Source organism: Crassostrea angulata, chromosome 3 (genome assembly GCF_025612915.1).
Source record: "Crassostrea angulata isolate pt1a10 chromosome 3, ASM2561291v2, whole genome shotgun sequence".
Lineage (NCBI taxonomy): Eukaryota > Metazoa > Mollusca > Bivalvia > Ostreida > Ostreidae > Magallana > Magallana angulata.
In genome coordinates this window covers 39,285,368-39,311,616 of record NC_069113.1, presented here as the reverse complement: position 1 = coordinate 39,311,616, position 26,249 = coordinate 39,285,368, and the positions used below count along the sequence as shown (strand labels likewise).

The 26,249-nt window shown below is 35.0% G+C and overlaps 1 protein-coding gene across 6 annotated transcripts; it reads left to right on the top strand.

Annotated features, from left to right (window-relative positions):
- On the top strand, window positions 1-26,231 carry LOC128178728 (TOG array regulator of axonemal microtubules protein 1-like). Of its 6 annotated transcripts, none has more exons than XM_052846027.1 (21): window positions 1-2,138; window positions 11,243-11,405; window positions 11,754-11,861; window positions 14,618-14,662; window positions 15,386-15,570; window positions 16,379-16,417; window positions 17,422-17,600; window positions 17,906-18,201; window positions 19,068-19,175; window positions 19,897-20,093; window positions 20,336-20,580; window positions 20,802-20,951; window positions 21,046-21,151; window positions 21,285-21,371; window positions 21,470-21,618; window positions 21,727-21,885; window positions 22,086-22,212; window positions 22,359-22,640; window positions 22,934-23,150; window positions 23,468-23,554; window positions 23,679-26,231. In XM_052846027.1, the coding sequence occupies exons 1-21, from the start codon at window positions 213-215 to the stop codon at window positions 23,933-23,935; spliced, it is 5,112 nt and encodes a 1,703-aa protein (XP_052701987.1). In that variant the 5' UTR covers window positions 1-212; the 3' UTR covers window positions 23,936-26,231. The 6 variants fall into 6 exon arrangements, with proteins under 6 accessions (XP_052701987.1, XP_052701989.1, XP_052701988.1 ...); XM_052846032.1 differs by lacking the exon at window positions 1-2,138 and adding an exon at window positions 8,820-9,528; XM_052846029.1 differs by lacking the exon at window positions 14,618-14,662.
- Window positions 26,232-26,249: the final 18 nt, after the last annotated feature.

Below are 26,249 nucleotides of genomic sequence, written 5' to 3'. Positions count from 1 at the left end.
TTTCATTAGTTTGTGTTGTTGTGAAGAACTCCGCCATCTTGGACGTCTATCGAAGAATGTGAAGGATAGAATGACTAATTTCAGCGAATTACGGAGAGTATTATCGCGACAATGTCTTTTGCATGGGATATAGTAGACACTAGAGTGTCTTGAAAGTAAACGAAAATCACATTGACTTCATAACGACCCAATTTTTAAGCGTTACAGGTTAGATGGCTGGCAAAGTCGCCAAGGCCCACGTTACCAAATTTCCTGTCCATGAATTTAATAATGCCTCATACTTAGAGTCAAACCAACCTGGGGTTTGGACTATGGAACAGAATGAAGTTCTCAGCCAACTTAGAGAAGAGAGCTTCAAAAGAAGAGTTGATATCTTGGAGCAGTTGATTATTACTGTCCGACGGAATGGCGGCAGATTGCCATACAACGACCCAAAGGCGATCTTCAATGGACTTTCGTTTGCACTATCCGACTCGAATTGGGACGTACGGCTGAAATGTACACAGCTCATTAACGAAGTGATTCCTCAGTTTGGAGATGATTTGGATACATGCATGAATGTCATCCTAGGGAAACTGATTCCAAACATAGGTGAAAGTAAGATAACTGTCAGAAGAGCTGTGATACAGACTTTGCATGTCTACATGAAATACACAAAAAATGTGCAAGTATTACTAAAAGCTATTGTTCAGCATGGCTTGGAAAATGATGATCCTCGTGTTCGAAAAGAGACTGTTGTTGCATTACCCATGTTGTTCACTCCAGAGTTTCAGCGAGAAAATTTCTTCGAAATCACACAGTCATTGGCGAAGAAGCTCCTGGATAATTCGGTAGAAGACAATATTCGAGACTGTGCATTAACAACAATGGAAAAGATCAAGAATTTGGTTGGAGAGAGGGAGTTTGGCAATTACATTCAAAAGTTGTCAACACCTCTGAGGAGGTATTATTGTCAACTCACTGGAATGGAGGTGGAATCAGTTTCTGATGGTTATAGCTCATTAGCAAGTACTCCTCGCAATTCAAAACCACCCTTCTCAAAGTCACCAAAGGTTGCTGAACCTGTTGCAAATGGGCCTCCCAATACAAGTCGAGCTCAGTATGTGGAGTCATTTGAGTTTGGCATCATCCCTAGTCATGTGATGAAGCAGATAAATGATCAGGAAAACTTCAAACTGCGTGCTCAAGGAGTAGAAGAGCTGAAAAACTTGATCAAGGACTTGCAATCAAATGATGTGACAAGCAATTTGATGCCACACATGATGCCTTTTGTCAGTTTCCTGAGCAATTTGCTTGATGACTCTAATTTCAAAATTACAACAGTGACGTTAGAAATTCTTAACATTCTTGTTGAAAAGTTGGGACAAAATGTAAAGCACTATTTAAAACCATTGTCCTCAACATTAGCAAAGCGCATGGGTGATAACAAAATTGTTGTGCGTCAAGCTGTGATGAGGGTAGCTATTAAAATGATGCAAAGCTATCAACCCAAACCAGTACTAACTGTGATATTTGACAATATTGGTCATAAAAACTCCAGAGTAAGACTAGACACTGTAAATATAATCATTGCAGCCCTTCTCACTTTCCCCAGTTACGATTTTGATCTTCCCAGAATTTGCCAAATAGTGGCACCAGCCCTATGTGACAGTAAAAGGCAAGTGAGACAGGCAACTTTGGAGTGCTTTTCTGTGATAGCCCAAGCCATGGGACAAGGTCGTCTTCAGCCCCTTGTCCATGCAGTGGATGGGGTCGAACTCAGTGCCGAAGGGGAAGGGGTAATGGCGGCCGTCCAAGCCCGCCTAGCAAGACGCCAGCTCCCCAAATTGAACCATGAAGGGTTAGTTGAATATGCAATGCCTATTCCATCCTCTGCACAAAGTCGCTCAGGGAACCATGCTCATGCAGCCGATATCGACTGGGTCTTGGCTGTCGGAAATAGTGGGTCAGCAAGACATATTTCTCGGTCTGATACGTTAGAGATTGAATCGGTGACTTCGTCAGCAAGATCAACGCCGGCAGTCAGTACCATGGAGAATGGAACGCCCGGGCCGAGCAGGCGATTCAAAAGTGCCAGTATGAGAAGTAATTTTCCTTGGGAAGATGAACGAGATGCAAGAGACAAGAAAAATCAGCAAGTAAGTATTTACTGTTTCCCCCTCATGGGACTTGTAGTGGAGGGGATATATAGCATTCCCGACTGTAATCATGTTGGTGTGTGAGTGTTGAGGTGTGTAAGTGAACAAGGTTGAAAGAGAACCTTAATTAGTACCTCTGAAATCATCTATCCATGTGTACTTTTGTATTGTAATTAATTAACTTGAATTGTATGTAGAAGTTAACAATACATTAATGCAAAGTTAACTCGACTTCATATATTGGCATACGTTGTTCAAGAAAAGTATCTGATGAATGTTAAACTGACTTTGTCATAGTCCTTATTGCAACACATTAAAACAAACCATTTCCTTGTGCAAAAAGTGTGCTTCTCTTGGTTGTGCTCTTGTTTAATGATGAACAAAATCTGATTTCCTTACATTCACATTTCACAACATCATGCAGAGAGGGAGACAGACATTCTCACATCTGAAGAAAGAGTTTAAAACCCAATGAATTTGTTTGTCTTCACTCTTGATGAATTTCAATTTGGCATGAAATCAAGTGTAAAGTCTGCAACAGCCATTTAATAATGAATGATTTCTCTTTATTCATTAAGCAATATAGAGTTGTTTTTTATTCTGTTTTGCAAGCTGGGAATCAGAAAAGGTTCAACAGAATGTATTTTTTAAATTTAAATTAATGTTTATGGTAAGCTTTTGTAATTTATTACTGATGGAGAACTGTCTGATAAATATTTATAAATACATTCTTAGATGTGAAATACTGAAATTATGAGAATGGTTTTGTTTTATGTACAAATAAGACATTATTATGTACCAGTAATTTGTGAAAATAAAATGAGTTAAGACTTTGTAATATAAATACCGTAATATGTTATCATGATATGTAAACCTTTGTATGAAAAAAAATTGTACTCATTAACATGTTTTGTTATAGCATTACATAGGGATTGCATAAAGTAATATTTATTGCCTAAAAGAATAGTATTGGTACATAATATCAAACAAATTGTAATCATAGGCAACTTGGTTACACCCCTACCCACCCAATACACCCAAAGACCTAGAGAGTTTTAAATGTAAAGAAAATTTGCTGTTGCTGCAATTTAGACAATTTACAATGTATTACTAATATCAGTATCATTCTTAACAAGGGCGGTGGTTTTTATCTTGATGTCAAGAGTCAACAGTCCAGCCCAACTAGACATAAAAAAATCATTGCATCTGACTTTGCATTATAAATATGAATTTACCTGTCATATTCAAACTTCAAGGTTCTTGTTTGTTCTTGGGGTAATAAAATATTTTGTGTAAATATATAAGATGATATGAAAATGATAAACAGATAAATGCAGGAATAAGTAAAGTTTCAGATCATGTGATAAACCTTTTTGTAGAGAATTGAATATTTTGTGAATTTATTTGATAATTTAAATGATTGGGTTTTTTTTGGGGGGGGGGCTGTTTGTAAGATTGAAATTGAAAGTCCATTATGGTGAGAAACTTCTTTAATATTCATATATATCGAGGTTAAATTTTGCAACATTTAGAATGGTTTTATTAACGTTTATTTTACATTTAAGTTAGCGATTAAATAGCTTTATGTTCCTGTTTTAATGTTCAAAGGTGGTATATACTGTAATCCTTTGCATGTCCAGGCTTTTAATATGTTGGGAGTTACGCTCTAAATGAATGGTTTTATCTTTCCATTACTTTAACCAGGTATCTTACACCTGTTAAAGCTATTTGGAAGTTTCAGTGTTAAAAGTTTTGAAAAGGTGATCTAGCTAAGTCTTAAAAAAAGGTGATAGGGCTAAATTTCTCACAGACTGAAAGTTTTTTCCTTGTATTTTGAAATTCCCAGAACTGCCCTATAAAGCAGGGATTTTGAACGGGTTTTATGGATAATTCCTACATAAAAACTGCATTAATTGTACAGGCTTACGTTTCCATTAAATGGTGATATGCCAAGCCTTTATGTACAAACACATTAAATAACATGTATGTACCCATTAGAATAGGTCATTTCAGATTGCTGTTGTTTTGCTAATGTAAGGAACGTAATCAAGTATGTAAACTGCAAGTTGAGAAAAAGCTCAGACAAGCACATTGGCAAACTGAACAATTGTTTTTTTTATTTGATAATAAGGTTCAACATTCTCCAGTATTATGATTAAACAGCCAATCTGTCTTCATTGTCAAGATCTGCGTCAGAGGTAAAATCTGGAAGACCCCTATTAAAAGACCATAGGTGCCAAAAGCTTGCAAATGTAATTGAACGCCTGGTCCATTTTCCCTGTCTGTTGATGCCTCCTCACCCATGTAAACTGTTTGACTTGTGGGAAGAGTTAATTAAATGCCCCTCATTATTGAAATTTTTTAGAGTCGTTTATCAATTTTTATCAAAAGAGTTGTAAGATGTCAAACTTTTGACTGAATTATAAAATCAAAATTTATCATCTCCCAGTTGGAGTTATTATTAAAGATTCTATGAGGAGGTCGCATACACTGGATCATAGGTTAAAATTAATGCCTTGGTGGTTTATGAGATTTTTTATGTGAGGTGATGACAAAATTTATTTAATTTAAGCTATAACATTTCTAGGAGCAAATAAATTGTACGGTAGATGATATTTTCTATTGTAACACCAATTTTCTACATACCGGGTAGGTGTATTTATCTGATATATATACCATCGTTACTGTGGGTCTTTCGTGGAAAATCATTTTCCTTTGTAAATTTAGAGAGACATTTCATCTTTTGACATGTAGAAGTATAAAAATTTTAGATGCACCCATTTGTTTTTTATTTTAAGTTGTATGCTTTTGTGGATACAGAATGAATATTTCATCAATTTAAAACTATTATGTACATGCAGAAACTCAAGGTTTTTCTTTGTTGAATGGGAAGGAATAACACCAGAAAAAAAACAAAGGTCCAAATTAGGTGGGGCTATGGTGGGATCTATTGGCTGCAATAAGATTTTTAACAAGGGTTTTTGTATATACATGTATTATCTATTTTCATGTACCGGTATGTACCCTTGTGTGTTCTGTATCTTTGACAGACATGTTGTTCCACTTTTTTCATAAAGTAAGCAAATGGCACTCAATGGCCCCTTCCCAGGCCCTGTTTCCTATATCTTATAATACTCTCTGTAAACATTCTCTGTACACACTATTAACATCTTGATAAAAGAATTTCATTCCTTTTAGCCTGTCAATCTGTCATGTACATGTGTACAACTTTAATTTTTAAAAGTCAGTTTAATTTTGTTTGGAATACTAGATACTTGACTTTTATTTTTCTTCTTAAATAGGAAAGGAATTGTTTTTACTGTAAAAGATTTTATTCCCTCTTTGAGTTTCATATTTGGATTAGGCCGTTTTTCAAGTGTTTTTTATAATATACAAATTATGCTTGTAAATCATAGTTTGACATAAGTCAAGTAATGTTGTACTTGAAAAAATAACATGAGATAAAACAGTTTCTGACTGGGGACTTGGGAGACAAATTGTCTTACAAATATGTCTTTTTAAGTTTAAAGTTGTCTATGTGTGACATTGTGTGCAGATTTAAGTGTGTACTTTCAAAGATGAATTAAAGTGACGGTGCATAAATCGGCCATATATATACCCAGTATTTTGACAAAAATGAAATGGTCAGCAGATGGCTGATGGAAATAACACATTTTAGTAGATATAATCATTTTGAAAGAAGATTACACATAAATTTTAGGGAAAGTTTCTGTCCACATTGTCTTTGGTTTGGCCATGGGGTCTGTGATACTCGATGTATGGTAGTGTCACTGTAGTGAGCATACAGAGATCAGTTCTTTGAATTTGTGTTGTGGGAGGGAAAACATGGTTTGATCCAGAATCTGTGTACATGTACTAATAAATTCACAACAAAATTCCATGATGTCTATACAGACCTGGGGAGAGATTAAATATTCATTTAACAAGTAGGTTTTATATACAGCACATATGCATAGATCCTTTGAATAAACAAAAATGACTGGTAGCACAGTTAAAGGATAAAATGATTGCCTTATGCACATTGTGTTTGTTTTAGTCAAAATAGAATTCTTTATAATAACAATTATCAATTTTGTTGGCAAATAACAGTATTGAAGGCATGGTAAAAGTGGCTGCCTCGAGAGCTATTAAAATGTCCAGGTTTTATTGAATGTCTGGTAGTGTAATACATGCCAAGTAGTCTCTTTCCAAATTCTTCTGTTTACTTGAGGTCAGCCCTAAATACAAAGGACTTAAATTTATTGTACTAATCTGGACTTGGACGCCTGCCCAGTGTTCTTTACACATTCTACCGTCATGTTCAATTCGTGAAATTTAAATGAATGAAATGTTTGTTTTAAGTTATATTGGTTTGAATACTTTTAGAGCGTTAGTGTGATAAAAAAGTAGCGAGAGTCAGCCTAGAATGTCAGAGGTTGACAGACTGTGTGTATATACAATGTATGTACATGTGTGAGTGTGAACTGTGGGCCAGACATGGTTTACAGTCCCCCTGTGTCAATTGTGTGAGCACAAGGCGGGTGTCTGTAGAAAGCTTGCACCGATTACTCATATAAAGTGTTTGATTGAAAATAAGATTGACTATATATAGAAGCGTGTTGAGCCTGAGCTATCAGTCGGAACTAAAGTTGTAGGTTACTTAAGAGTTAAATGGCCATTGTAGACAGATTACGTCATACAAAGTTGACTGTATTTCAAATACAGTAAAACACGGTTATAGCGAACACGCTTATAATGAATTGACGCTTACAGCGAAGTGAATTTCATTCCCAAAGTCTCTTTTTTATGTTGTAAACTTGATGGATATAACGAATTACGCTTATAACGAAGTAATATTGCCCGTCCCTGGGACTTCGTTATAAGCGTGTTTTACTGTACTTGGTGATTTTAATAGAATATATTGTTGTTTCTTACTGTATGAGTCTGGTCGCAGAATCTAGCTGCAAAATTATTCTGTATATTTGTAAATTAATAATTTAATTCTGGTTGTACATGTTGTAAAGCAGCATTTGATGGGATAGAAAAAATTAGTTAAATTTGTATAAACTGGTTTGAACATCACAATGCACCAACATTAACAACACAGATTAATATCATTTTTTAAAGTAAAACACTCTTAATTTGTACAGTAAATTACAGGAAATTAAATTATAAGGTATGAACTCAATATCTGTTCATTTTCCAAGTTATACTCATACAACCTGGGTTGGAGCAAGTTATGCTTTTTATAATCCGCTTTGCTGATTATGAAGTGTAAACAGCCCCAATCAAGGTTATACTCGTGTAACTTGGGTTCATTTCTTAAATATTCACCAGTTTGTGTATTAAAAGTTGAGGATTACCTCAAGATACAAGTATATTCTAATATTTATGCTTAGTTTGAAATGAATTAGATGAAGTAAAACGTCTGAAAGTATCCATCCTCTGTGTAAAGAATGTTATGCATGAATGGTGCATAGATATCAAGGAAAGGTTGCCTTTACATTTTAGATCATAGATGAAAATTTTACAATATCCAGTCGTTTGGAAAATTTACAGTAGACAAGAGAAACAAAAAGAATTTATAATTATATTAAAGGTGTACATTTTGAAATGGGAAAGTTTTGAAAATCAGGTGCTAAATTATATATTTAGCAGCGTGACCCTATATATAGTTTGTTGATTTTATTTTAAAAATGTATATTTTGGGTTTTACTTTAAAAAATTTTCATATTGTTCTCAGGATCACTTGAAATGTGTCCATTACTTTCAACCAAAAAATCAATGGATTTTAGGAATATTCTTTCAAAATAGATAAAATCGTCAAGTCTTCTTTTTTATGTTTATATATCTTATATACAAAGGACTTCATGGTTTTGATTATTAACATAGCATTACATTTTTGCATGTTCTCTTAGTATAAAGTCAGACCCCTTTGCAGTCTTCATCACTTACAGTTCTTCCTCTGAATTTATAAGGATCTCATTAGAAAAATATGAAAAGATTGGTCTGTTCATTGGGTCAGACTTTAAAAAGACATCCAGTCAAAGCCAGCTTTTTTTCCCTGATTCAACGGTACAAGATCTATACTAGTAAACAAAAGAATTGCGTGTAGGATGTTATCTTTTGATAATGTGTTAAATCTTAAGTCCTTGAAGAACTGAGTATTCCTCCAGTGAACCCATTGAGTACATACATGTTTAATATCATCATGGTTTATTTTGTTGAGAAGTGTGAGAGATAAGAATATTTATTAATCCATCAAACTTTTTTCCACATGGTGCATCCTGGTGTAGATGTTTTTAATCTCCTTTCCAGGTTTTAGGGACTAGCTGCTTCTATGAGATCATTTTAAGATAGGAAAATTAATACTTTAATTAAAATTGCATTTCAAGAGTTACCTCTCTTTACTTTCGTGTCACAAAAATTAGAGGAATTGATCATCCTCCTCCTTTATCATTGTCATCTTCATCATCATCATCATCATCAGAAAATAATGTGTCATTTAAATGTAATTTAGAAGAAAGTTTTATGATATTAATGTTGAAAGTTAACTATTTACTATGGCTTATTTTTTTTTTTTTTTTTATTATACATTCAAAAGAAAAAAATGCAGACTTGTATGAACATATGTTTTGGGTAAGAATTAATAGTTATTATGATTGCAATACACAATTGATATATATATTGAACTCAGCAATTTACAAAAACATTTTATTATTGAAGCTGAGGTGAGAATTTGAATTCACAAGACCATATGGATAGCATAATAATAGTATACCTGGAGAAGAAATTCACTCTTTAAATTTGTTCACAAAGTGTATAGAATTTCATCCCTTTGCCTCTATTGACAAGTATTGAGGAAAAAATAATATAATCTTAATAATATCATTGGATTTGTGTCTCGTATTTCATTCCCTCTCAAAACCTGTATAGCATGAAATTTTGTCAATAATGATCATTGAGTTGTGAAGGAAAATTGCTTGGCTTCACTAGGAACCTTTCTCCTTATTGCGACCAAATAAATCAGTGCTTTGAAAATGCACCATTTAATTTCAAACAAGTGAAAGACTATTGATCCATAGTGCCGTCCCCAAGAATGCGGTTTCTACAAGAGACCTGGTAATTAGTGTATGAAAGCAACGCGACATATTCGGAACCAAGGGATGTGTGGGCTCTAGTCAGGAATGAAGTTGACTTATGGTCTTAGATGGAATTGTATATTCGCTAATGTAGTGGGACGGATTAAGAAAAAAGGCTGGAGACAGACTTTTAACAATACTCCGATTATTTAAGTTGAAAGGATTTGTGCTCGATGGGTGTGATTGACTACGTGCCTGTTTTGACTAAATTTATCAATCTTGGCCCTCCGGTGGGTCAGTTGTTTGAGGTGAGGAAAAGATAAAAATCTTCTTAAATGTCTTGTTTGTTGACAACAGTCTGCGGGTGGAATTTGTGACAAATTACGCAATGTGTTGTGCTATAAAACTTAAAAGGCTCTTTATCGTAATTGGATTCTAACAAGCTCCATCAACAATGTTGTTTATTCAAATTCATCTGCACTTAAAAAGATCTCTGCCGTCTGTTGGGCTCCTGCTTGTTAGGTTTTTATAAATATTTAGATATTTGCGATCAAGTCTAATTATTAGCAACTGAATATTTGTTGTGTTTCGAAAATATATTGCAGCAGATTTTATTGATTTCCATCTTCACAAATTATGCTAAATGTTTTGTAGCAATTATTTGTAAATCAGACTCAAAGAAATAGCAGTTATTGGCAGAATATTGATTCTCGAGTGCCTGTTTCAATAACTACATCTGTAATCAATGCAGGTGGAACTCATGCGCCTGCTGATGTTATGTGTATGCAAAATACCGAATTTAATTTCCCATAGATCAATCATATTTATCCCTTTAAAACTGATGTGTAGAAAATAAGGAAATATTTAGTAGTTAAAATGTAAGAAAACATGTCAAAACAAGCATTTTTTACAGCAAAGGAAAGATGGTTATCTTTTGAAAAATTTCGCTATAAATCTAATATGGTTAAATTTACATGGCTTTGAAAAACGGTTATATGTTTCATTTTGTATTGATATAAAGGTCTCCTAGTGCAGGGATGACCATAAATCTACTCAGAATAGGAAGTAATTACAGTAAAGAGGTGTAGATATTAGAATTAATTAAACCAAAGTTCAGAAATTGATGGAGAGAGTTGAATATGATAGGTTTAAGGAAGCGACCATTTGCTTACACTGACCCCCTAGTCAGAGGGTTTATCTCACTAGGAGAGAAAGAAGCGCAGCAGGAACAAAAGTACTCAACGATCAAACATTGGCCATCTACTCAAATGATAATGTTTGATTTTAGAGAGGCTTCCCTTAATTGTGTTGTCTGAACAAAAATGACAGCTAAAGACATAAATGAAAATGGGCAATTCAGCGGGCTTCATGTAAAATCGGCAGGTGAAGCCCACGTAGTTCCGAACTGTTCTTCTCAAGTAGTAATGTGTTTGATAAGTGTTGTCATTGCCATAGACACAATACTTAAGGCACACCACAAATATTGACCTCCTTCTACATGCGCTGGTCTACATTACAAGAACTTTTTTTTTCAAATTTGCCAATGCACACATGTTTGATGTCTAGTAGATAATTGTGAATGGGTATAGAAACAAAACAGACACAGCTTTTTAGTAGTAAGAGTATTCAAAATACCAGGAAAAACCATTAGTGATGTTTTTTTTCTAACTGAAATATAATGACGGACATTGGACTTTGTCAAATACCTTTATGCACTTAATATTACATAAGTCACTGTGACAACAAAAATATTGTTTTACCTTTAAGCAAGTTGTTTAAATCTGTGTCAAGATATAAATGGTATCAAGATATAATCGGTACCAAAGTACAAAAGAGAGGATATTTCAAAATTTTGAATGATACAAGTATAAATAAATAGAAGTTCCTTTAAATATTACGTAGTCTTCTGATGGGAAAAAGATGTATGTGAATTTTCTCCCAATTACCATTATAGATATATGGTCTTGAAATTTCCAAAACTATCAATTCATGCAAATTTAACCCACTGGTTCTGTATTTTAGGGAAGTATAAATGAAGGGCCTCCGAAACCTATGCGTGCCACATGGGCAGGAGATGTCGATTCAATCGAGACCAACCAGACCCCAAAGAGGAAGCCACCACAGCGCCGCATCACGGTGGTGGGCATCAATGCAGTGGAGGACCAGCAGCCACCACCAGACACAGGTAAGGGGCTTATTAGAGTGTGTTCAGTAGATTACAAAGTACGGTAAAGGTATTATATTTAGCATGTACAGTTGTTTTTTCAACTGGTTGCAAAAGGATTTGATTTAGCGTTTTTCTGAATTTACCAATTTACAGACAAACATGCACAACATTTTACTACGTGCTCGTCAAAACGGAAAGTGCTATCTGCTAAAGGAAATTATGTAGCAAAGTGTTATTACAGTACATTCATTTGGGAAGAGTGGTTGCTCAAGCTTTAATATGTTGTATGCTTGCCATTTTCACTATTTTTTGTTAAATTGGAATTTTTTTTATGTCAGTAACACTTAATTCTCTTATTTCTTTTAGGATCTTACAAACAGATGCATCTAAACAAACTGAAAAAGAATTACAGCAGCACAGGCAAAATCAACACTAACACTATTGGTGGTCTTGATTTGGCTGAAGTAGAACGAGGTACAGCAACATTCCTTTTATTGCTTAAATCACTCGGCAACTTAACATCCTGTTCTTGCTTGGTACTTGCATATCTCATTAATTAAGGCTTGATTTTATGATTTTATTCCAAATTCATTATCTGGAAGCACTTATCCTAAATTCCCACTAATTGTCACACATATGAATCAACAGTAAACAAAATGAATTGTTAATGGTGCATATGATGAAGTTCAAGTCTCTGATTGAAACCAGGGTATTTGTGTGGGTAGTTTGACCGTCACGAATGTCAACAACTTTCCTTAGTGTTCTCTGCAAAGGGAGTCTCCACTGGTGTACCGCCTTTGTCAGGGCTATAAGTGCATGCAAAGTTTGGAGAGCTTCATGGCTCCACAATGGACAAACCACTCATCAGTGAACACGCCTCTAGAGTGCAGTTGTAAATAGAGGTACAATGTATACCCTGTTTGCCTCTCTTATCCTCACCCTGTGGGATTGAGGTAGATCCCAATAGCCCTGAAAGGTTACTGTCTATGCCATATGAATATTTCACGCCCTTTGCTTCAATTTCATTCTGCAGGAAACCTACAGGGAATGATAAATGCTAGGATTAATCAGGGGCTCCTGGTAAATAACTCGTAATTTTCTTAATGTCCAAGTTGATGAATATTAGAGCCGGTCATGTGATGTGTATAAATGAAATCCATTTCTCCTCTCACCATACTGTTTACCTATACCTGTATAGATAAATCAATAAAAATCTTCTGACTTTATATTTGGTATTGTCCTGGACTAGTGGGTAGACCAAGTCAATTACTGATGTCGGGCGGCTCGAGACAGATAATTTTTGAAATGATATCTAAAAATAAAAATGATATAGCCAAGCTTTTTTGAATGAGATAATTGTAACCAGAATGACTTTTGGTGATGTTATGGGGATTTTATGCTCAGTTTCTGCAGGTAAGCTAGAACTTAGATTATAGCATTGGACTTTAATTTTGGAAGGAAAAAAGTGTTTTTAAGGTAATCATTTTTTCTACAGCAAAATCTAAAAAACCAGTTGATAGACCTCCTGTTAAGCCATTTTTGGAGATTCGGTCCTCTAAGAGTGAGTACTGAAGCACAGTAGGGGGACTTGGAAGTTATTGTATTTATAGATGCCACAGTTGAGTTCAGTATCTAGCTTAATTAGAATATAAGTTCTAGAAGTATTCAAAGCACATTATATATGTAGCGTCCGTATTTATTTTTAACATGATTTTTTTTCTTCATATTACATGAACTGGTAGATGATAATATTAGTACATGTGTAGAGAATATACAACAGTCGTGATTTTTGTACCTTTAAAAAAAAGCCAGATGGGTTAAATTTTTTAAGTACCTTAGCAAGGGTTAAAGATGAATTTAAAGAAAAAAAACTTTTGTCAACTTTTTTTTATAATATTATTAATTTATATTGTGTATAAGGCTTTTCAAATATATCTGTAAAGTAACAGGATCTAGCCTTGAAAATCCACCCAAGTATTGTGTAGTACCTCCAAGCAAATATTAAATGCCTGGCAATGATGGTAGATGTGTGATTTTTATTATTTGAATTATAGTGTTGTGTTCAGAAAACATGCTGAAGTGGGCCTCTTACATTCATTATCAAATTCATAAGATGAAGTGGAAGCACTCCACAAATTCTATACCGACATTGTGGTCAGGTAACAGAAAATAGAAAAATCATGTTACGTAATGTATCCTAGAGAAACTTCAATTCCTCTGTTGAAAGTTTGTCAATGTATGTTGATATAAAAAAAATAAGAGGGATAAGGTTGAAATTGAATTTTTAATTCAGTATGGAATTTCATGATCTCAACCTCAAGCTTTTGATTCGTGAAGAAAAAAAAACGCCTTGCAAATTTAAATAAAGAAAAACCAAAGAACATAGAAATCAAGAAGGTAGTTAAATTAAAACAGTCTTGGGATAGGTTTTAGAGGTGGGTGTATTAGAGCTGTTAAAGATAACGACAAGTTAATTTTTCAAATGAATGAATGTAAGAATTCATATAATTTCTGCTTTCTTTTAAGCACCCCCCCCCCCAAAAAAAATTAAAACAAAGACATGTCTTATGTTTAGCTAATTGCCATGATTGATATGCTATATTTTTAAAGAAGAATTGTGATACTTAAATAATGCTTGGAAACCAGTAGCTATTGAACATTTTGTAGGGGCAAGTGATGTAATACATTCAGTAGTTTCTATTTTGTTAATGTATATCAGCTTCATAGCATGGCAACAGCCACGAGTTACCATCTATGGTTGCCATGGGTATTGTTTAAGCAACATGCACCTTTTAATAAAGCGGGTACATTTATGGGGATTTCAGGAAAGGTTTCCTGGATTCTGGTACATAGAGTTACTGCTTCTAGTGATCCAGTGAATTAGAGATAAAATAAGTGTGCTTTATCCAGGAAATGCCATGCAGAAAGTTTTTTCTTAATTTCAATATTGCCCAGTTTTTCTGTGAAATAAATTAAGAAGCATTCACTGTTTTTAATATTTCCATGCATTTAAGTAACTAACTCTATAATTCTTGTATTACTAATTCCTTCTGTTTAAAAAATCGCACATTTTAACCATTTTCATGCAATTTATAATCATGATACACATCATATTAACTCAATGCATTTCCTATTGTTTACTAATTCAATGAAAATGAAAAAGGATGTTAAAACACCAATCAGAAAATTGATCGACCGTCTCTAACACCACTAATTCCACTTGTTTGTAGCTGATGTGGGATCTCCTAGCTTTGGTAGTGAGGACTCGTGGAGAGGTATATTTCATGTTGTCAGCCTGTTGAAGTGCATGGCCTCTGTAATCTTGATAAATTTATGTGTTTACGTTGTTGATCAAGTGTGTTTTTAAAAAATGATTGAGTGATAAAAGTTTTCTTTGTTCATTTATTGCTCAACACTTTGCGGTACAGATGTATATATATTGGGAGTATTAAGGTGCACGTTTAGTTGAAATTAAAAGAGAGCTTTTGCACATGAGAGATCGTCTTTAATTGTAGATTAGCATATTGTGTATTACAGTACAAAGGCAGGTTTTGTAGACCTGATGATAGAATTAATGTGACAATCTGTTCTTTTAAAGTACAGGTAATTTTAAAAAAATCTTGATTCTTGAATAAAGGGTAATCACCACCCAGATTTTTTAAACATTATTTGAATATATTTTTACAGATATTCATTTTTTACAGCATTCATGTGTCAAAGACATACAAGTATATTTAAACCTATCTAAAAGACAGCTATCTGAAGATGATAATCATTATCTCAATTTATTCATTTAATTTCACAAAAAATCTCGTGTTGAAAAGATTTCTCTTAATCCTACTTACGTCAGGTGATGACATAGCATGTGAACCGTGACATATTTGAGTGGGCTTGCTCTATTTATCTGTCTGGTGGGGGTAGCATGCAAATTTAGTTAAAGACCCTTTAATTGATTCATTCATTGATGAGATAAATATATAAATTTTCTTATTATGCAGCAAATGACGAGTCTCCGTTTCCATCCAAGCCTGCCCTGGCTCGTTCTGCCACACGCCGCCCTACCAAAAGAGTGCCACCTATCGCCGCCGCCCAGTCCGAGAGGTTCTCCTCCAAAGAAGATGACCAGGACAGTGCTTATGAGGACTCGCTGGAGAGGGGCCTATTTGATGAGTCCAAGTCTGAGGTAAAACTCACAAGTCCAAGTTCTTCAATTTCATACGTGGCCCTCTTTCTAGTCATTTATTGATAAACAGATAAGGAGTACATAACTTATTAGAATACCGGTACTCCCAATTATTTTTCTTATTCTCTTATTTTGATTATTGAGAAAATGATTCAGATAGGAAAGCTGGCCATTACATCATTGATATTTTTTCAATCTTTTTTTCAATGTTTATCTTTTCTTTGTGAAATCTGGCCTGCATGAACATTCACATCAGAAACCCATTGATACATTAATATTAAAGGAGGGTTAATATGTATTATTCTCTTTTGAAAATCCTATTCTAGACAGCAAAATTTGATGTAAATGGAAAACCTGTAAGAAATTACACAAAAGTGCTACCTATAGCTGCCATAGACATTATCTGCATGTTAAACATGTAATTTGTTTAGGAGCAATAGCTTATCATGGAAAGTGAAGATATCATCTTAGATAGATCTATAGATAGTGATGTTTAATTGAAAAATTTTGCTTTGCTTGCAGAAAATTCAGTAGGTGTAAAATGATAATTGCATGTAGTTAGATGATGAGTTTTAATTGTTAGATAATTATTACATGCTGCGTTATTGTTATGACCGTCATTTAACAATATGACCAAGATCATGAACTATTCTACAACAAGTACTTCCGTAGCACTGGGTTTCTTCATACACTTAGATCACCCTCTTTCAAAACTTTCATTTGAATTGAAACTGATCATAAACTTTTCATTTTTGGATAAAATCCGTCTCATGCACCTCTTTTGATGTTTTGCACCTCTTCTCAACAGATGATGAAATACTTGAAAAGCCTTCGAGGTGCCCCAAAGGTTTGTGCCCCAACTTATGCCTCTTCTACCTTCACTGTTTGCTGTGCTAACCTTTATGTCTGTGACTTGAAATGAGGGAACATTAACCATACCCTGAATTCTGCTCATTGATTCCCCAGCATTGCCCAAGGGAAATTTGCTCTTATTGATTCACAACAACAAGCTACCCCAATCACTTATCCTATATTGGCTGCTTTCAGTTGTGCATTGTATCAATCCAATTGTTTCCACAACTGTTAAACCTGCCTCATGAATAATAAATGGTCATATAAGTAAAGCGAGTTGCCATTTTCATTACCGCTGGGGAACTATTTTGATAGTAGTTTCATATTACACTAAAATGGGATGCGGCTTGGTTGCGGAAGACAGGGATTTTGTGCTTACCTAAAATGAGTTTTGAGACGCCTTGTTTAACACTGTTGCGGCGATTTTTTATTTGTTAATAGTTCTGTTATCGTTTCTAGTTTCACTTACTGTCTTGGCATGCACATTTAACCAGTAACAGTTTTAATTTGGTTCATTATAGAATGGATTGAAAGTAGTCCACACAGTCAATATATACATGTATATAAAATACACCCTAACAAAAGGAAAATAACCATTTCCACATATTAAATAATCAGTTTTAAAATAATGGAATATGTAAACTTTGGGGGGAAAACCCAGAATGTTTTTATTTGAAATGTTTATTGGTAAGTACTTAATCTTAAGAGATGGATATGTAAAGGGCTACTGTTGCAGTACTTTCATCTACAAATGGTTAACGTGATAGTTCAGCATTTATTTGAAGTCAAATCCTTTCATGTGTACACCTTTGATACCATTTGTAATGTAGTCCAATTTAAACAACTCTGCTCTTGTCATGCAATATTAACCAATATTTTTTATTGATGTCTATTTTCAGTATGCTTATCATTATTAAAAATGTTCTAAATGTATAGGTAGATAAAAAAAAAAGCATCAACTTCATCTTTTGGAATATCAGATGACCTTTGTACTTGTAGATGATGAACTCTCTCAAGAGTATAAGAAGCAGTGCTTCAAAGAAGAAGGAGGAGAAGTTTGGTGGTCACTCACGGTCCCGTTCCCCCTCCCCAGACCTACACGAGAGTGGGATCTGGAGCACCATCTCTTCCAACGGAGAGTCGGACACGGGTTCTATTTCCAACAGGTCCAAAAAAGGGTAAGTTCATCATCATATTCATGTGCGTTACAGTTTGAAATAAATAATTATTTTTTAAGATATTTTGATACATTTTGCAGATAAGATATTTTGAAGAATATTTGACAAAATATTCAAAAGATAAAGGAAAGAAGAAAATAAATAAATATTTACATGAAAATTCTTCAAAAATGTTGTTTCTTGTTTGATATTTTTCAATGCTTGAAACAAATGAAAATAATTTCTGCTGTAAGAATTTTGTTTTTGATATGATATTTTCTTGCTGCTGTTGTTTGCTTATTTTGGAATATTTTGTCATTTTCCAGCAAAAAGACAGAGTCCCCATTTGAGTCTCGTCCAAAGTTGGCCAGAACCAACTCCTTCTCCAAGAAAAAGCCAGAGCTTAGCAGCCCTGAGGACTCAGGGGTCAGCAGTGCTGGCAACTCGGGGGTCATCAGGATAGACTACAACCCCTCCAGCGGGGTCACATTCAGGGAAAACAAGACGTCCAATGTCCAGGTGGTGGGTAAAGGCTACAGTGAGGACCAGGAGAACTTGGACCGGCGGGTCAGTGTTGGGGGACCCAACACTAAAGTACGCGACAGAAGGAGGATGCAGAAAGGTAGGAACCACCTAGACACCCCCCCACCCCTCTAATACATCACATTCTTACAAGAGAGGCGTTGCCATGAATTTTGTCTTCCTTTTTTGAATGCATCTCAGGGAAATATCATGTTTGGTTAACAAAATATTTGGATTTTGAAGTGATTATTTCCTTTAGACAGTAATAGAATTCAGTTTTAAAAAAAGTTTGGCACTGTCAGCAATGCACATACAGCAGAAACAATGAAAAAAGTGGCCTTTGTATCCGTGCTATTTCACTGTGTGTATCACTGCCTAGTGGTAGTGGTATTGTTCGTGTTCAGCCCCTCCCTTGAACTCTCTTACAATTTTATTTTTAAATTTTTTTTTGCACCTCCCAGTCATTTTGATCACACAGAATACTTTTTGCGATTTATTTTTTAATCTGCTTGTATCTGTATCCTGTATGTGTAGTGTGAAGTGCCTAGAGCTTGAGTTTTGTGTGGTCATCATTCAGTGCTTTAAATTTAGATATACAGTAGACGAATATCTAAATGGCTTACCCAGAAAATTTACTTACCTATCAGAAGTATATTGTGTACTTAATAATTAAGGTGATACACAAAAGTAGCTAACAAGTAATTTTTTTACTAGGATATTCTATAGAAACTCTTTTGAATGATTTAGTGTAAGTTAATAATGAGTTGATATGTCTTGAATTCTTTTAAAAACAGAAATTTCAATTTGTTTAAACAGGAGAAATTTTTATTTTGGGATGAAAGGGTGGGGTGGGGGATCCTGACAGAATGGTGACCACAATTTGTTGAGTGACGTAATGATTGCATGCATCATCCACAGTAACACTGCAGCACTAAAACCCTTCCATTTATTGCGTGTTGTTTACAGGCCCCTTGTTATCTCCCCTTGGAGTGGCCTCCATGCACAGCTATGGGGCTGTCGAGTGGGATGACGAAAAAATGCCTACCCAAGACAGTATTGGTGTAGTAGGCAAGGGTATGTGTTCCTCCATTGTAGCTAGGCTAGTCACACATAGATAGGCACAGGTAGTCACACAGTGTAGACTTTTGATGTAGAAATCTTGGAGAAAAAGAATGTGTACTTATATATTTAAGCAGATCAGAAATTTATTTCTAATGAAAGAGGATGGGAAGGGAATTAAATTTACACTTGTGTTGTGGAAATAAAAATTTCTTACTAGAATAGTATTTTAAGGAAGTTTTTAAAAGAGATGGGTGAACAAAAACAGTTATTATGTATGGACATTAATTACCATAGATATCAAATACATTTTCTAAATAAAAAAAAAAATGAAGAGAAAGGTGTATGTTTGTTATAGTTACCACTAATAAGCAGAAGAGAAGTCAGGAATTGATATCTGCATACAAATATAACAGTGTTTGCTTAGTACATGTAACAACTTGGTATTGTTAACATCTTCATCATCACAACATACTGAATAACAAAGAGCATAACATGGTGTGAACTGCTTGACTTGCTGATCAATAGTTAATGTGATTTATTGTTTAACAAAAGCCAACACGAGTTATTGTCTCAATTTAAACTCATATCTCAATTAACTAAAGGTAATAACTTGTTTTTGTTTTTAATTGGTTCCTTTGATAACGCTACTAAGCATTGTTGAAAATACACATTACTTTCATTAAAAAAAAATCAATTTTACAGTCGATCTCATTAATGCACTTCATCATCACAGGAATGTTTGACTCGAGTAATGGTGTAGAACATGCAGTGAATGCTGGGAACTCCCAGTCAGGTGACAGACATGATCGTAAGCCCCCACGTACGGATCGCAAAGACTTCACCAGCGGGGTGGTGGGGGTCAGTATCAATCGCCAGGGCTCCAGCGATGAGCCGGGGATGGACGAAACGGACAATCTTTACCTAGAAGACGTAAGTTTGCACATATACTAATGTACTAAGGGTACTTACCTAAGGCATTCTTTCTAATTGTCTGCCACCAAGGAAATGTTCTGTGACTGCTAATCAATAAGTGTTCTCTTTGATACAAATGGTAATGATACACTAGTAGGTACTTTGATTAATGATGTAGCAGTTCAACAGCTCAGACAATGAATTTGTCAGCATGTGTCAAAGGTCTGTTTCTGATGTTCAGATTTGTTTGAAAATTTCAGGAGAATAGTAAAGCTATGAGCAAAGCCATGAAAGATAGATTAGCCAAGGCACAAAAACAAAAGGAAGAGGAATTGGAACAGCAGAGAATTGAAAGAGAGAGGAAAAAGCAGGAGCATGATGAGAAGTTGAGGAAAGAGAGGGAGCGGCAGCAAGAGAAGCTCAAGAGGCTCAACACCAGTGAGAGCATCCCCGTCACGACCCCCAAAAAGTCACCATCCCCTCGCAAGAAGCCGGGCAGTGGGCCGTAAGTTGACCTCATTGTCTTACTCGTTTTACTGATACTTGTAACCTATGGTATAAAACTTCTTTTCAAAATGAATAAAAAAGATTCCACAAAATATGTAAGAAAAAAAAAAAAGGATGAAAGTCAATAATAAAACAGCAAATTTCTTGATTATTAATCATTCTTGGATAATTTTATTAATGATAATCAATTAATTTAATTTTTTGTTTTACGTTTTTTAGTACCATGAATGGTAATGCTAGTCACCCTCCTGTGGTTTCTGCCTCCTCCAATGGTCTGTACGAGTCAGATAACCCTAGTGACTGGCAGCCCTACAGAGACGGAGAGGTCGCTCTACGGGACGCCCACAAGAACCTCGGCAGTGACGAATGGTATGTGGCTTATTGGTGAATAAAACTCTGAATGTTTGAAGTGTAAAACTGAAAGGATTTCTGATAATGAGTTTAATTATTTGGTGTCTTTTAGGGAAGCCAAGTGTGGCGGTGTAAACACTATTAGAAGACTGGTGATGTACCACCCAGACACAGTGAATGCTCAGCTCCACACGGTAGTGCTGGCCATGTTAAACGAGGTCAGTATCACAATGGCATGTCATGGTCAATATTGAATTCCAGTTTGAACATAATGAGTATTATAAGCTTTTACATGTAGACATTTCTTCTATGTTTAGTACTCACTTTGTAAATAATCCATATTGATTCCAGGTGAAAAATCTTCGATCTCAAGTGTCAAGGTTGGCTATTGTTGCTCTTGGAGAAATGTTTGCTCAACTCAAAAAGAGCATGGATGCTGTAAGTATTTCCTGATTACAATACACTCTCTCTCCCTCTCTCTCAAAGAATTTTGTCCTTCCTTGATTTTCAATTCACCTGTTTCCTTTTACCTGCAGGATGTGGAAATAACTGCCAAAGCTCTGTTAGCCAAAAATGGAGAGAGCAATGGATTTATTCGGGAAGATGTGGAGAAAGCATTACATGCCATGGTGGAATTCACCACCCCACAGCGGAGTTTGTTGGCACTGATTGCTGGTGGTGCTACGTAAGTCCAAATAAATATTGTGGAATCTTAGCCAAAAAATTTGAGTTCTTTTATAGAAATTTTTATTTGCTTTCAATTCAACTATAATTTTTGTTTCTGTTTAAACAGTCATAAAAATGTGCAAGTCAGAAAGACAACATCTCGCTTTGTTGTGGAGTTGGTTGAAAAGATGGGGCCAGGAAGAATCCTGAGTGGAGTCAAGGATGTCACCGATAGGGTGATCCCCATGGTGGCTCAGTTTGTCATGGACCCCTCCCAGGAAACCAGGTACTTACAACAAATTTGTATAGCTATGTACAGATATTCAAATCTAAAGTGGGTTTAATTTGGTGGAAGAATCAATGAATGGAGTTATATAAAAATGCGGGGAAAAATTGGGATGTGAAGTACTGGTATTCATGTTTAATTTATTTGGCTTTTGAAATGTTTTCGATACCAAGTACATGTATTTCATTCTTTTTGTGAAGGTACAATGGAAGGAGAATTTTGTATACACTGATGGCTCATCAGGATTTTGATAGAATGTTGTCAAAGCACTTGCCAGCCAACACTCTCAGGAATGTTCAAGAAATTGTGGAAGGCTTGAAGACCAAGGTGAGAGATCATTATTGTTCTATTGTGTTTAAAAAGAGATCATTATTGTAACATTACATACATGTACCTGTACTTTATTTTATCACAAATTCCTGTGTTTTGGTCTTGGAGAATGTTGTTTTATTTTTTAAATCTACTGTGTTTAGGGTCTTGGGGAAATGCCCCATGAAGCGTCATCGGCTAGAGGAGGAAGAGGCCCAGCTAGTCGGGCCAGCTCAACAGTGAGAGGGGGGTCAGCGAACAGTGAGCCCCAGCACAGCACCCCTTCACGGCGCCTGGCTCGCACAGACGACGCGACCCAGGAGTCCATCAAAAACATGACCAATCTAATCTCTGCCAACGACTGGCGAGACAGACACAAGGGCATCACCATGCTGCTTGAGATGGCGGAGAGCAACACAGACGTGGTGAACATGAATGTAGTCAAGGTACAGTCATCAATTTAGAATACTTCATCTCTGTTCATTTACATTGAGCAGTTTCATACAGAGTTTAATTTGAAAGCATATTTAAGTTTAAAGCATTGAATTGTTTGTATCATGTTATATTTGTTAAATTTTAAAACTGGGAGGGATAAAAGTGCTTTAAGCAGTGTCTCCCAAACATTTGAGAAAAATTGTTTCTAATGAGCAATATTTATGGGACCTGTACAAATTGTAGTGTCTGACAAAGCAACACAGCATACATGTATGTAATGTTGACTGATATTTTTGTTTCACAGATATTTGACAAGTTCCTGCCCCGCCTACAGGACCCAAACAGTAAGGTGAATCTGTACGCTCTGAATGTGATGCAACAGATCATCCCTGTTCTGAGTGACTCCCTCACCCAGGTCCTGAGTATGGCGATAGGAAACATTGCTCCCAACCTGTCATCTAAAAACAAAGAAATTTATAATACTGCAATGGACATCATCAACTCATTAACTGAACACATAGGTTTGTAAACTAATTAATTGATGTTTTAATAGTCCAATACAGTGTATGAATTTGTGCAAAATCTAAATAAATATCACCAAAATATATTTATTGCACATCAATAAATTAAGAGAACAAGAGTTTAGTTTAAGGAAAACTACTAGACTAAGTATTCAATTATATTAACCTTCTATTAGGGAGGTAAATGTTAACTAGCTTTCCAGAATTTGAGTTGATACAATTTCTTTACCAAGGCTGTTTTTACATTAGATTACCATTAATGATTGCTTTACAATACATACATTTACTAACTAACCACACTGTTTTATTTTCAACAGACGGTGGCCAGTTACTGCAACCTTTAGCAAACCAGGCTCAGTCGGCCAATGCTAGAAGTAAACCTGACCTAGTGATTAAAGTAGCAGGTAAAATTAAGCTTCACTCAGCCATTTCTAGATTATGTGATTAAATGTGAAAGGTCTATGATAGTTTCCACAGTTGATGAACAATAAAAATGCTAATGTTTATTATTTGTTCTTCCTTTGACAGAACTTGTGACCAAAGTTTATCAGCGCAAGCAAAAACAAGTGGTGCTACATGTGTTGCCGCTCTTATGGCACCTTCTAGGGGCCACAAACAGTAGTGGGGCGGTTCAGGGGGGTAGCTCAAGCATTCGCACCGCAACTGGCATCCTGGTCAACTCTTTATATTCCCAGATGGGGCCAGCTTTATTAGAGAAGGCCACCACTGACCCCAATGTGACTCCACGCCACCTCCAGTTGCTTCAGGAAATGATAGAGAGATAGGAGAGGTCCCCCACTGTGATATATGTTATCTATACATGTATATATCTGTTGTTATTTATGGTATTAGAGTGGCCAGAGAGGTTTGTTTTTGGGATTACAGATTCTGGAGTGTTTGTATTTCCAGTGAATAATTTTGTCCCTTGTGGTTGTTTTGGGGTATTATTTATTAATTCATGTATATTTTCACCGAAATTGACATCAATCACTACTATAGTTTGTTCATATTATTTTACTTTTTATGATCTCTGATTTTAATCAACATTTTTTATGTCATCAAACTTGTGATTTTTGCCCTCTTCAAATGAGTGATTTGTTAAGAATTTTTAAAATTGGTTAAAAAAATCCTGTGACCCTAAAAATGAACTTTTGGCCAAGTTATCCAATGTTAGCTTGTGTATACATGTTCTGTGATTTTCTCTGAGCAGAGAACCTGTTGTTAATTTAATAGCCTATTGTAATAGGTGAATATTATTGGTGTACAGTAGATAGATTTTATTTATACCTTTGGTGTGGATGTGATGAAATCAAGTGCTATCATGATTGTGATGTAAAAATGAGTTTTGTTTTCTGTTGGAATATGAGTGATTCATAAGAGAATTGGATCGTACCTTGTTTACAATTTATATTTTAGAGAATCATGTGTTGTTGTTATTATAAACTATTTATTTTATGTGCAAGTTTTTGCTTGCCTGGTTCCTTTCGTTTGTTAAAATACAGCCAATGCATGATTTCTTCCTTAAACATATATGTATATGAATGTTTCAGTAGAAAATAACTACAGTCAGAAAAGTTGTGATAGATGTAAAAAAAAAAAAGTTTATTATATATAATTATCAGTGAAGAGAGTTAGTATAGCATAATATGCATATATCATCAGAAAAGAAACCTTTAGTTGAACCAAGATGGAATGTCTTTTATTTTCGCCTTTTTGTAAAAAGACTCTTTGCTAGCATTCCATGGCTGCATTTCGCCCTCCCATCACTTCCTCCCCCCCCCCCCTCAGCTTAGTTAAAGTGACCAAGTGGGTATCTCACGGTGTTAGATGTCAAATTGTTATCCCTACCTACTAATTATATAGGAATATATAATAATGTGTATCTCGCATCTAAACCGTCCTGTGTATTTGAGTATATATTATATACCGCACCTGCCCTATTGGCAAATGTACAGGCCGCTGTTTTATTAGACAATTATATATTTTAGAAAGTACCATGTCATTATCATTTTACTTCCATTCTAATCTTTTTTTTAAAACAATTCTTTTATGACTAGGAATAGTCGCATTGTTGAAACATTTAATGTCTAAATCTTCTTTTTGATAGAGACGAGGTGTTTTAGTCACAGTATTAGTGTATATATGCATTCATATCCAGTCTCTCTCTACATACACTATGTGTTGTTTTCTCAGTCAGTTTGGAAGAAGATGTGATTTTGTTTTACATTAATAACAAAAAGTGATTCTGTGGACCATGTTTACAGGTTCTACCAAATTGGAATTGTTTTTATTTTTTAAAGTTTAGATTTGCTAGTCATGTTGGTGATAGTATGGAAATTTAGCTGGATTTGGGACTGTAAATTTGTAATTCCTACAGGAAGTGTTTATGTCAAATCCGTCCAAGATATGTAAGGAAAATATATTTTTGTTTGTACAGAAAATATCATATCATTGTTTCCATGTACCACTGTATAAAGAAATGATTATTTATTCTTGAATGAATGTACATGAAGGGTATTCTTTTCTGACAGGTAGGCACTGTTTGATAAAATGCTGTCACTTGTTGAATTCACACAAAATCCAAAACCCGATTTGTTTTGTCCCTGGCCATCACTTGCATTCATACTATATCTGTATTTTGGTTTGTTTTGAAAAAAAAGTAATGAAGCAAAATAAGCACAGAAACATCTGCAGAAAGTATATCCTTCATGTGTGTTCATTCAGTGACTTACTAATTTTTTTTTAATCATCAAAAGCAATTAATTGTTATCATCATTATCAGTATTACGTTAATATTGGTCAAATTTGGGAAGTTGGGAACAAACAGGTAGACAGGATGGAAAACTATTCCTAGTATTACACGGTTTTGATGTAGGATCATCATCTCGACTCGATTCATATGGCATTTAACTGGAACTGATACAGGTTTGGATTGACATGGAGTACTTAATGATGCTGTTATGATTGTCTGTAGACTAGATATTATTGTGCATATGACAGTACATGCTTGCTCAAATCATTCCATCCAACTTCATTTGGGCTGTGTTGGCTATTGAATACCTAATAAAATATTCAGTGAAAGTGCTTTGTTTTGTTTTT